The sequence below is a fragment of the Cryptosporidium muris genome, genomic scaffold (genome assembly GCF_000006515.1).
Source record: "Cryptosporidium muris RN66 scf_1106632373469 genomic scaffold, whole genome shotgun sequence".
NCBI classification, from domain to species: Eukaryota; Apicomplexa; class Conoidasida; order Eucoccidiorida; family Cryptosporidiidae; genus Cryptosporidium; species Cryptosporidium muris.
The window spans coordinates 1-13010 of NW_002196581.1; the positions used below are offsets into that span (position 1 = coordinate 1).

Genomic DNA, 13010 nt, shown 5'->3' on the forward strand with positions numbered 1-13010 from the left:
AGTAATTTAAATAATAAATTTAGCATCTCCTAATAGAAGATGAAAACAAGAATATAATTGCAACTTTTAACCATAGTGTGCGTATATAAGGAATTATTTGATTTTAAAGATAAAATCCAATTCATTTTTTTTTTAAATCAAATATTGATAATGTAATATTGGGCACTCATTTTATATTTTTGCTTTTATACTATTTAGAGAATTAGTAGATAATATATTGTCTCTAAAATTATATATAGCTACTTATAATAAATTCAATATCATATTAGATTAGAAGAAATTAAGTGACTTTTCTTATATTACAAATAAATGAAGTACTTTGTAAATATTAAGTGGAAGTTTCTTAATTACCAGGTGTTTGTAAAAAAAAGATGTGTTTAAATGTAAATTAATATTCACTAATTATTGAGATTATTCACAAAATTAAGTGTTTTGATGAAATTTTATAAAATATCTTTTTTTGAGTTAATTATCTATCATGAAACATAATAATCACAATAACTTTCATAATTTCACTAATGTTGTATGATAATATCATGTGTAATAGATAAAAGTACTATTGGAATTTTTTATTCATGAAATTAATTATTTTATTGTAAAGTTCCCACTTTTTTTTTTCTTTTTTTTTACTGGTGATTATCTTTTAAATTACTAGATACTAATATACAAAATATTTTTCTAATATAATATTATGAAATAACTTTGATTAGGTATTTGAGTAGCATTGACTATATTAAGGTAGTTAATCCTGGGGTGGATCTATTAAATAAGTATTATCTACTGGAAATAAGTAGATTCTATTAGAAATTATTTTAGGATAATATTATTATAATTCAGTTAAAATATATTTTGTTACAAAAATTAATATTAGATTTTATATAAATAGCTATTAAAAATTCCGATTATTTTAATTATATCAAATAATTTTCAACTTCTTTTCTTATTTATGAACAATTTTATGAACAATTAAAATCCAGATCTTCATTTTTAAATTTAGAAAGTATATTTAGTCTTTAATATTATTGGTATACTGTTACTTTATTAGTTTGATTTAATAGTGGATGTTATTAGAAGTATTGATTTTCAAAAATTCGGAATAAAGAGTATTTATTAATATCCTATATTCTTAACATTTCAAATAAAATGTTTTCTTTATAAACTGAAATATAAATATGCTAGTAAAAAAAAAAAAAAAAGCTAATAATTTTTTTTTATATTTTCTAATAAAAAATGTTTTATTATATAATCAAGAAATTACAAAATTAATATTTATGAATATAGTCTTGTAATAATCAATTATTAATTGCATCCTTTTACAATAACCTAAATATATTATTAGGATGTTATAGCTAAACTAATTATAATTTAGCTATTAGTGAAGTAAGTAGTAACTACTTCTTAAAATTATATATTTTCAGTCATAATCAATACTTGTTTGAAGATCTTTATTATTTATATTGTAACAGATTGTAAAAATATCAGAATATTATTTTGTATTAACTCTATTATTAGAAAAAGCAATATTACTTATATTAAATTCTCCAAACATTAATATTTCATTTGAAATTATTAGTAAAATACTTAATATTGACAAATTAATAAATGTCCATAATAAAATACATTGTATCATTGAGTACTGTATTAAGATAATTAATAATCATTGAAACTAGTTTAGTAGGAATCTTACATATTCTTTTATACTCTTAATTAACTTCATAGTAGATAATTTAACCTAGTAGTATATCAAGTACAAAATTGCATGCTTTATAGTTTCAAATACATTACTAGTATTAACACCACAAATATTAATAGTAAAATAAGTTCATGAGTAGAGAATTGTTTATTTTATTCTCGTTAATAGCTAAGTTTATATTATAAAGAAAACTATGTGAATGTAACAAAATTATAAAGATCAATATTCTATTTTGAACCTAAATTTATTATAATTGAATATGTAAGTTTATTTATACTAGCAATAAAGTTTATGTTTTATAGTTAAAGATATGCTAGCTTCAAATAATAAAAGGTACCAACTCCATTTGGAATATTTTCAAATAAATATAAGTTTTATAATTTTATCTCCAATGAATTCGAAAACTTAATAGTATTAAAATATAACATTTTCCTTGCAAGTAACTTAAAAACAATAGCTATAGTCAATCTTAAACAGCTTAGTAATTTTAATTAACCAATATGATTTGTGCCTCTGATGTACTTATTATATTAATAACTAATTTAAGAACAAATAGATAATTTTAATAAATTACCATAGACAAATACACAAAAGTATTAGTAATCAGTTTAGTAAATGCAAATTCACAAAATATTTTAAGATTTATTGAGAGAGTAATAGTTATATTATAGTATCATTCCACTAAAATATTAAGATTTGTAGATATCTCCATTGAAATTTGAAGTGTACTATGGTTTAATTGGAATGGAAAAGTAACTTTAGTCGATTTTTGATCAGTTCAATTGAAAGATAGATATATTAAGTACTTAATTAAAATATATTTGATTTCATTAAAAATTCCCATTAAGAAGTTAGTTCACCTCTAGAATATCAAATTAATATTAAAGTAGATGAACACAAATGAAAATAGGCTAGTATATTATTCCCATTATAATGTATCAACAAGTGTAATATTTTAGATTATCTCTAAATACTTTAAAAATTGAGTAATTATATTCGAACGATAAATGTCATACTTATTTGAAATGAAAATAATATAAAGTTAAAAAAAAGAATAAAATCTTAAAGGAATTTGCAGCGGTATTAATTCTCAATATTTATACTAATAAATTGATTAATGATATCATTTAATTTTATAACTAAATAGTAAAGTCTATATATTATTCACTAATTACTAATCAGCATTTGTAATAACTATGGAACTTTATTTCAAACCAACACTAGATATTGACTTATTAAATATATAAAGATATATTTTGTTATTTGGTAGGGAAGTTAACTGAGTATTATTACTGTTATAATTATATAGAGAAAAGTAAGTCAGAAATTCAATATTAATATTAAGGAATTGACTAAACTAGAATTAACTAACAAAAAAGCAATACAAATCAATAAACTGATAGAACAATATGTAAAATGGGATTTCTACTCACATTTTATTATCCTTAATACATACTTTTTATTACTATTACCAACATTAGTTTATTTGTAACTTGGTTTAACATATAGTGTTGTAATAATTTTAAATTCATTTGGTAATTCTGTTGGTATTGACTTTATAGTACCAATATCATTATCATCATTATCATCATTATCATTAGTTCTGGAAGTTTCATCGGAATCACTTGATATATTTTGAATATTTTTTATATTAGATTTAGTTGCAACTGCAAGACGAATATCAGGACGTAAATGGACAGTTAAAACTTCTTCACTAGCTATCTGATAAATAGATGTACCATTCGAATCAACAGATGCAATTATATTACCACAAACTACTAAAGTATATCCATCTTCAAGACTTACAATAGAAAGAATAATTTTATCTGAGTTTATTAAACATTTACATTCGTCTGGAATTTTACCAATAGATGTTACTTGTTCTATTAAATTAGAAATTTCAACTTTATTATCTTTTATACTAATATAAATTTGAGGTTCACCACTCATTCCACCAAAAGAAATTTCATGGTTACATTGAACACTTAAACTCATACTATTACCAAGAGAAAAAGGTGAACCAGATGACAATATAATTGATTTATCTTCTACAAATCCCAATGGATATAACTGATTAGCATTATTAGAAGTAATTTTACTATCTGGAACATAATCAAAGAATTCACCAAGACTCACAGGATAATTCCCATTAGTTTGATCTAAATATTTAGCACTATTAAATGATAATGTAAATGGAATACCACATATTAAACCAATTTCACCTGTATTTAAATCTTTTTGATATGTATAAATATTATTACCATTAACAGTAATAAATATTTGATATTCATCTCCAAATTCTAATTTATCTGTTATTAATTTAGCAGCACAATTTCTATAATCAGAAGCTGTACCATTATAGTCAGAACTATAAAATGAAATATAATTTCTAGCAATAATAACTGTATAAGCAACTTTATCATAATTTAAAAGAACTATTGCTTGTAAAAATCCAGGGAAATTCCTAAAGGCTTGCCCAAGTTGTTGATTAACATAATCTGGAATCATTGACTTAAATGTAAGGGTATATTTATCTGGATTAGGCATACATAAATATTGTATTTCAGATCCTGGAATTATTTCATTTGCTATTGAATACCAATTATAAAATGGGGAATTTTGACTACAACCACTAACACCTGCTGCTATTTCCGATCTAGCTATTTCACTTGCATATTCAAGAGCTTGCCAATATGGTTGATGACTAAATGATGATCTTACTAATCTAACATTCATTGGTGGCATATTAGATGTTGTAATATGATTAAATTTCCTACCACGAGTAGAAATTGTACTTTGAACTTGTCCATTTATGTAGATACTTATAGCAGCTGTGTAATTTAATTTTATATTAATTACTCGACTATTTTGATTATATAGGGTGAAACTTATTTTATCTCCTGCAAAATTACTCATATTAAAGCTTCTATTACCCTCATACAATATTGATGTATATGACATTGATAATGTAATTATAGATTCTTCAGCTGAATTCCTTAAATATACTGCAATATCATTATTAGACCAATTATGAAGATATATATCAAGATAAATATCTGATACTGTATCTATATTTGCAGGCATATATATAGTTGATGAAATACATGATCCAAACATTGTTAAAGTACAACTATCAGAACCTTCATTTTGTCCAATATACACACCAGTCCAAGGATACCAAAGTGAATCTGAATATACAATAGAATATGTATATGGATTCTGAACAAATAGAATAGGGATAATCTTTGAAATTGGTTTTATGTTATTAGATGTTTGAGATATACTCTGTGGCCAATCAGCAAAAGTACTTGTTAATGAATGTATAACATACTTCTTATTTGAACCATAAGGGAATTCAACCATTGGAATAATTTTAGAATTATAAAATCCAATCCATATGCAATATTTAGATCCTAAATTTAATATCATACCAAGTGGTAATGAACCACCAACACCTACACCAGCATTAACATCAATTAGTGCAATTTGATTATATGTAATAACTAATTGAAATATTTCAAGTCCACTATCTTGTATAAAACTAAATATTTGAATAGTATCAGAGTATAGGAATGAATTACCTATAGTTTGCTCGGGATAAGAAAGAATAGGCTGAACAATTCCAGAAATTGAGACTGCAAATCCATCAGATAATTCTTTATTACATATATCTGTTGCTGCACTACCAGAACATGTACTACCACTACATAAACCATTCATGCTACAAGGAGATGAAAATTCTAAACTAGTTAAATTAAATTCGGTAAGATAATTATCATTTGTATTTATAATTTGTAATGATTCCTCAGAAGCTAATGAAAATGCTGGGAATCCTGAGATTACATTAGTTATACCACTAATATTTTCATCAAATATTACAGTTAATGATACATCTAAACCACTATTAGGTATTGTTGCTACTAATCTTGAGCATAATATTAAATATACATTATCATTATCTACTGATAATACCATATATAAGCCATTGAACATGATATTAGAAATACATGTTGATGACAAAATACCACTTACTGATACATTTTGCAACATATTAGATAATTTAATTATACCATTTGTACTTATATATATATTAACAGCTTCTTTACCTGAAGATGTTTCTAAAAATTGAATAGTTAATGGTAATGTAATATATGTAGCCTCTATAAGACTATAAATACCACTACTTAAACCATTAGTATCTATACCTACAATTTGATATGAAGAACATTTACCATTTACAGATATATAACAACTTTCAGAATTAGGAGATGATTGACTGACAAGTTCTGGGTATCCTTCTGCTGGATAACCATCACTTGAATAAATAAAATTCGATGTAATACCCTCAATATATCCACTAACTACACGGAATGATGTTAATGAAATACCTAATAATGGAATAGAACAGAGTTGTAGAGTTTTTCCATTATGCATCATTGAAACTGCTAATTTATTATTATTTGTAACACCAATAAATACTTGTATAATACCATTGTAATTTAATTCCTTATTTTCTGGTAAATATATGGCATGACTATCTATTAAAACTCCTACACTATTAAATATAGTAATAGATACAGAAGACTGTGCAAATAATACTGCTGCTCTCATATAAATTCCATCTCCCATTGTAATTGCTCCACGTATTCCAGGTATAGTAGGTAATAGTTCCTGAATATATTTAGAACTTTCAGGTGCAAATCTAGTTACAATCTTTATTTGATTACCTGGTTGTAGTGGTGTAGTTAGCCTCATTTCATTACCAGTACAATTAGTTTCATCAACTTTACATTTTGTATGACCAGAAGCTGTTCCTAAAGTAGTAGGTTCAGGATATACTGTTGTTATTATCGATGTGAACCAAACTGGAGCAGAAACACAATGAATACCAAGTCCTTCTACATTAACTCCTATAAAATAATAGTCTTCAAAACCAACTAACAAGTATCCACCAGTTATAAGGAAACTCAGATTATTATAAGTATTGTAATAACCTTGTGATGCCTTTATAGATAAAGACTTAGGTATAGTATAATTAGACTCTTGACCAGTAATTAAATTTTTTAACGTAACTGGCACGTCATTAAAAATATCTCCTGGATAATTGATAGAAAATGTAGCAACAACAGATTGAATATTACTAAACTTGAAAACAAATGGAGTACCGTATAACCCTTGGTCTACAGAAATTTTGTAACCTTCAGAAAATGGACTATTACCAGCTTGAACAATAGATGTATGCATGCATGATCCAAAAATTCCTGAAAAGCATGACCAATCAGATCTCCATAACCCAGAACTCGCATCTACTTTCTGTTGCCATAAATCATATGACATTTGTTGTAATCGTGTAAATTTAGATAAAGAAAAATTAAAGAACTGAGTGAAGGTTACTGCCTTTTGTTGGACTCCAAAATAGGGGATAATTCCACTTATTATAGGATCATCAGGAAGATTAATATATGCCATTTCATATATTGTACCAGATAAATCATAATATAGTGATAATTTTTTATCTTCATATACTAGCCAGACAATATAATTATCATTAGGAGAAACACGATACATATTTCCAATATTCCCTGGATATAAATTACTATTCACAGTAATATACTGATTACTTTGGGTTAGTATCATATTATAATGATTCATTAATGCTAGACCCATTGATTCTTGTCCAATATGAAGTACAATATATGGATTCCCATTTCCATCTAAAATAAGGTATAATACCTGTGTATAATACCATGGTATCTGATAATGTGATGTTAACAATAAATTAGGTCCAGTTGGAATTGTACCATTTATTTGAATTGCATATTTATTTAATAAGCTATTAGAACATAGACCAATAATACCTGCCCCTGTACAAGATACCCCTGACTCACATGATCCTTTAATACTACAATTTTCTTGTAATATTGATGCAGCTAATGGTTGTGCAAAGATAATTTCTATTATTGAGGAGATAGTAGTTATTAGTAAAAAGAGATACTTATATGAAATAGACATCATTTTAAAATAGTCAAATATATCAATTAGCTTATCAAATATTTCACAATTATTGCGAATGAAATGACTAATAAGTCTGTATATACTTCTTTAATTTAAAATATTTGACTTTACTTTTAATAATAGCCTAAAGTTTAGGCAATGTAGTATATCATCAAAATTCTAGATACTTTCTGAGTGAAGACTAGACATGTGCGCATGCAACTTAAAAGCATGAAAAATTCAAATAATGATTTATATCTTCCTTTTTGAATTACTAAATATAATTTAGTTTTACCTGATAATTTAGTCTTATTTTTAATAATATAGACAATCTAGTTTAAGTTAATTTGGTTTCAAGTATTTTTAGAGAACTTAAGTTTTGAATTAACTATAAATTTAGGTCTAGTTTATTACTGAAATATCATTTAAATCCTTTTTTTTGTAGATTTCAACAGATAAAGGTTTAGTATTAGTTTTATCAGTTTTTACTGTACATATATCACTAAATAACAGAGAATTTGGGCACTAATTTATTGCTGGTATACTATGAAATATTGCCTTGACAAAATAATAAGCTTCTTAAGTAGATACTTACAAAGAATATATGATACTAATAATGCCAATTAATAGGTTGCATGTAAGTATATAATTCATATTTATCTGTTTGGATCGATAGATAGTTCCAAGAAGAGGAAAAGAAAGGAAATCAGATTTACTCATCTTAATATTTCTACGCAACCTTGTATAAACATAGTTAAAAATAAAATAGAACTACAATACCGCATAATTTAAGAATTATGCAACATATTATATTGCTAAATACAAGCTAGTAATTTTATATGAGAAGTATAACTTGGATAAAAAGTCCTGTACACTACGAAGATGTGTTGTAATTTCCAAATTTATCCTAATCTATATCATGTTATTATATCCAGAAATATTTGTTATTTCAGAGGTTTGTTTTAAGCCTACAGTAGTACTATTAGAAATATTTCATACTATTAAACAATATATAAAGTTAATTAGTAAATCTAAAAACTGTACTAAAGTAGCTCTGTAATACTTGACATAGTACTATTTCAGAAATGTGCAATATAAAAACATAACTCAAAAAAAGTTTTGAATTCTCTTTAAAAACAGGATTTAGTTAAGTTATTTTATATTTCTGAGTAATAGATCGGCAAATAATCTCTATTCACATTAAAGGGGAGATTATCAGGTATCTAATTTAGCAAGTACATCTTGTGATTACCTAATCAAAAAGTGAAGTATTTTAAAAGGAATATGTTTGCAATAGTTAGTAATTTAACTTAAGAAATTCATGTTCCTTGGTTATTATACTGTGGGACTTAACAATATATTGAAAGTCAATAGTATATAAGTAGTACTATAGATTTCTCTGGTAGTGTGAGGTTTGTAACTGGGTAGAACTGACTTGATGAAATTTTTAAGCTATTATCAAACGTCTAAAATGAACACTTTTACTTTATAAAAGTGTCATCTTATTGATACTGGTTAGCAAAGTAACTTCATTGTAGAGCAGTCAAACATGGAAACTCAAACAATCTATAAATACATGTTTATGGAAGAGTTTAGTTTATAAAAGTATACATATTAATAGGGCTCTGGTTCTATGAATATTTTATCAAATGGGATTTTACGTATATACTACATAATTTTATAGGAAAGTTTTATGCTTATTGAACTTAAATTATTTGCTAATAAGTACATATTTGTAGTTATTAAGTTCTATAGACAATATATGAGCTTAGGAGTTCTGAAAAATTCGTCATATATAACATTTATATAAAGAATAAATCAACATACAGTGGTCATATGTAATAGTGACTACTACCTTAAATTGCATATACATAATTACAGTTATAGAAATACTCAATATTATTCATATATAGTAGAATAATATCTTGTATTAACATATATTCGAAATAAAGAGTTAAATATACTTTATAAAGTTACACTATTTGAGATATGTACTTCAGCCAAAGTACATTCTCCTTGGATTTCAAATCGCTTAAGAAGCACTTATTTCACACTTTAGTACTAAACTTGGAGTATTCAAATTGTGAGAGTGACGTATCAGTTACTTGACTACTAATTATAAACTAGATTACATCTTTAGAAGTGTATAAATAGAAAGAAACTTCTATTGAGTTCAGCTTTATAAAGGTAAGTGTTCGAAATTTATAACTTCCTGCTGACTAGAGAAATTCATTTAGCATAGTGTTTATTTAGCTCATCCCAAAAATTCCTATACAAAGTAGTAAATATCTAGATACAAGTTTGTTTATAGTATAGATAGGTGCTATTCACGTCTGATGATAACCATTATAAAAGTAGGAATTGAATTCCACTTTATCAAAAGAAGTTCTTGATATTAATATGTAATATTGGTCCCCAAAATTTGGAACTCTATCCCTATATATGAGAAAGTTAAGACTTGTGACTTCGTCAGGGAAATAGGGGACCTGATATATCACCTTGACAAAACGATCTAATCAAGAAGTTGAAACTAAACAAGCTAAAGTGCACTAGTATGAATAATTGGATCCACTTTTCATTTAAGTTATATACTTGAGCTATATAAACTGCAATCCAAGACCTTGAGTAGAACCACATCAAGGTTTGTACCACACAATTATACATAAAGCTTACTCTATTCCTCATTACGTTTCTCTACCTCACAAGAAAGTTCAAACGCAAAGTCTCGTAATCTTCCCAATGACAAAAGCGACTAAAATAATTCACCTAAGTAACCTTTATTTTTGGAACTTATACTCAAGTTCTTACAGTGTATTTCTAGTAGTGTAATACTAAGAAGTTGGGTATACAACACTTGATATTTGAGCAGAGTCTCTTTAAATATATCTGGTCCATAAACTTATCACAAATGGAATAACAAACAACTATCTATATTTAATTATATCACATAGTTAAGTAGCTAGCTTAATTGCCTTATTATATTTAGTAACAGTGAATTTCTTACTTTACTCACAGCCACTCTGGTTGGATCTTTCTGCTACAAATTGAAGATATCAGTCTCCAATACTCCTCACATATATCATTTACTAGAAACTATATAATAATTCACGGTCACTTCTTATATTACTGAATAATCTATATATTAGCATACTGAATATACAACAATTTGAGCTATTGCTACAAGGAATCCAAAATACTAAAGCGCCCAAGTTATTATCTAGTAACTAGCAACCAATATCGCATAGTAGGCGCCTCGAATGGTAATATTTTTATCTAATATTGAACTAGGTTTAATGGTAGATATTATATTACTGAAACAAAGACTCTAATCTGCCTATAATAGACGTTATTTTAATTTGGCGCCTGAGGTAAATCAACTTAAGTAATTTATTGACAAATAAAGTCTATATAGTAAGATGTGTAGGGTGTTGAAGAGCGAAGGAAATTAAACCTAAAGATGATGACTTTTTCGGATTTTAGTGGAAATATATTGGATAGAAGGATAGTCCAAGCTTTAAATTCCCAAGGATTCGTTTATCCAACAAAAGTACAGAGTGATGCAATTGGTCTAGTAATTGAAGGCAAAGACGTTTTGATTAACTCTAAGACTGGCTCTGGTAAAACACTGGCATTTATAATTCCTATATGCCATAATTTACTGAGTAATCAAAATTCTGGTTCTAGAATGAAGGTACTTATTTTGGTTCCCTCTAGAGAACTAGTAAACCAAGTGTATGATGTTCTTCTTTCAGTAATAAGATATTGTGGTAACAAGATAAGAATATCTCATTTAATTAGCGAGAATTCTTCTTGGAGTTATATCAGTAAGTGTAATATAGTTATATCAACACCTTATGATATTGTCAACTCCTCTGACCAAGATAAAAAAGTGAAGTGGTTATGCAATGTTTCCTGTCTGGTAGTAGATGAAGCAGATTTATTATTTGCATTCGGCTATGAAAAGTATATGGAAATTATATTAGAGTTATTACCTAACTCTGCTGGTAAAAAGTATCAATGTATATTTTGTTCAGCTACCTTATCAAAGAACTTGAAGCTACTGAACTCAAAACTACTGCACAAACCAATATGTGTCAATGAAATATCACAGGCAAATGAAAAAAGTGTATTAGATAAAAGCTCCATAGAAGGGATTTTAAAGGAATATTATGTGAACTGTAGCAACATAACTGAGAAGTGGTTGATGCTTTATGTACTATTTAAAATGCAAGTTATACCTATAAAGTGTTTAATATTTGCATCTAGCATTGATATGGCTTACTCAATCCGGTTATTTTTAGATAAATTTGATATATCTGCAGGTATAATGAGTCCAATACTACCATTTTCAACACGCCAACTCATAATCCAGTATTTTAATCAAGGAACAATAGATATATTGATCACTGCAGATATTACAAATGAACTTGATGAAATAAGCACTAAAGATATATTATCAAGTGCCAAGTCTAAAGAGGCAGTAGCATATCGAGGAATAGACTATCAAGGTGTATCGTCAGTATTAAACTTTGACTGTCCAACAAGTGTTCGTTCATATATTCATCGTATTGGAAGGACTGCACGTGGGAACTCTTCGGGTACTGCAATAACTTTTATTAACAAGGATATTCCGAATGATGTTGAGTTATTGCAGTTACTTATAGCTAGGAACAAATATAATGACGATAAAGGGATTGAACCACTGGATTTTGGTCCGCATGATGTATCTTGTTTTAACTATAGGATAGAAGATTGTTTAAAGTCAATAACTAAGACAAATATCCGGAGATATAAACTTAAGGAGATACAAGGTTTAATTCTGTCTAGTTCAAGGCTAATAAAGGGTGGATACTTTAGTAAACACCCTGAAGAGAGAAGTGTTTTGAGATCTTATCATAAACACTTACTCAGTACATTAGCTATTTCTGGAACAGGTAGAGAATATCTGAAGCTAACACCAAGATATCTAGAGGAGATAGTTTATCCTATAGTACAAAGTATTCAGCCAAATTGCAATGCCACGACAGCCACTGAACAAGCCATATACACTCAATTTCCAGAAGCACTTAGAAAAAAGGAACCGAGATATAAACTATCAAGATATGATAACTTACATAAATATAATACTCAAAGTAAAGATATTTCAAGGAAGTCACAACTTAAAAAGGAACCAACATATGAAACATCTACACCTGATACTTTGCCAGCTATATCGGGGCGAAAAATTTGGAAGCTAAAACATAAAAAACCCCTTCAACGTTGTTCATACATTGATACCTCAAAAAAGAAAAGAAATAGACGTTGACATTCAAATTCAATGTAC

At 26.8% G+C, this 13010-nt stretch overlaps 2 protein-coding genes across 2 annotated transcripts, besides 6 other annotated features; one reads left to right on the plus strand and one right to left on the minus strand.

Moving 5' to 3' along the window:
• The first annotated feature begins 817 nt into the window (after positions 1-817).
• Positions 818-928: a sequence feature (AT_rich).
• Positions 929-1179: 251 nt separating this feature from the next.
• Positions 1180-1273: a sequence feature (AT_rich).
• Positions 1274-2043: 770 nt separating this feature from the next.
• Positions 2044-2079: a sequence feature (AT_rich).
• A 136-nt stretch (positions 2080-2215) lies between these two features.
• Positions 2216-2266: a sequence feature (AT_rich).
• Positions 2267-3175: 909 nt separating this feature from the next.
• CMU_010510 (uncharacterized protein) lies at positions 3176-7708 on the minus strand (the record flags this gene model as incomplete). Its single annotated transcript, XM_002142416.1, has 1 exon — positions 3176-7708. One exon carries the CDS (start codon positions 7706-7708, stop codon positions 3176-3178), a length of 4533 nt encoding a protein of 1510 aa, XP_002142452.1.
• Positions 3263-3293: a microsatellite.
• Positions 4530-4551: a sequence feature (AT_rich).
• A 3436-nt stretch (positions 7709-11144) lies between the features above and the next one.
• On the plus strand, positions 11145-12992 carry CMU_010520 (DEAD/DEAH box helicase family protein; the record flags this gene model as incomplete). The annotated part of the gene is made up of 1 exon (XM_002142417.1): positions 11145-12992. One exon carries the CDS (start codon positions 11145-11147, stop codon positions 12990-12992), a length of 1848 nt encoding a protein of 615 aa, XP_002142453.1.
• Positions 12993-13010: the final 18 nt, after the last annotated feature.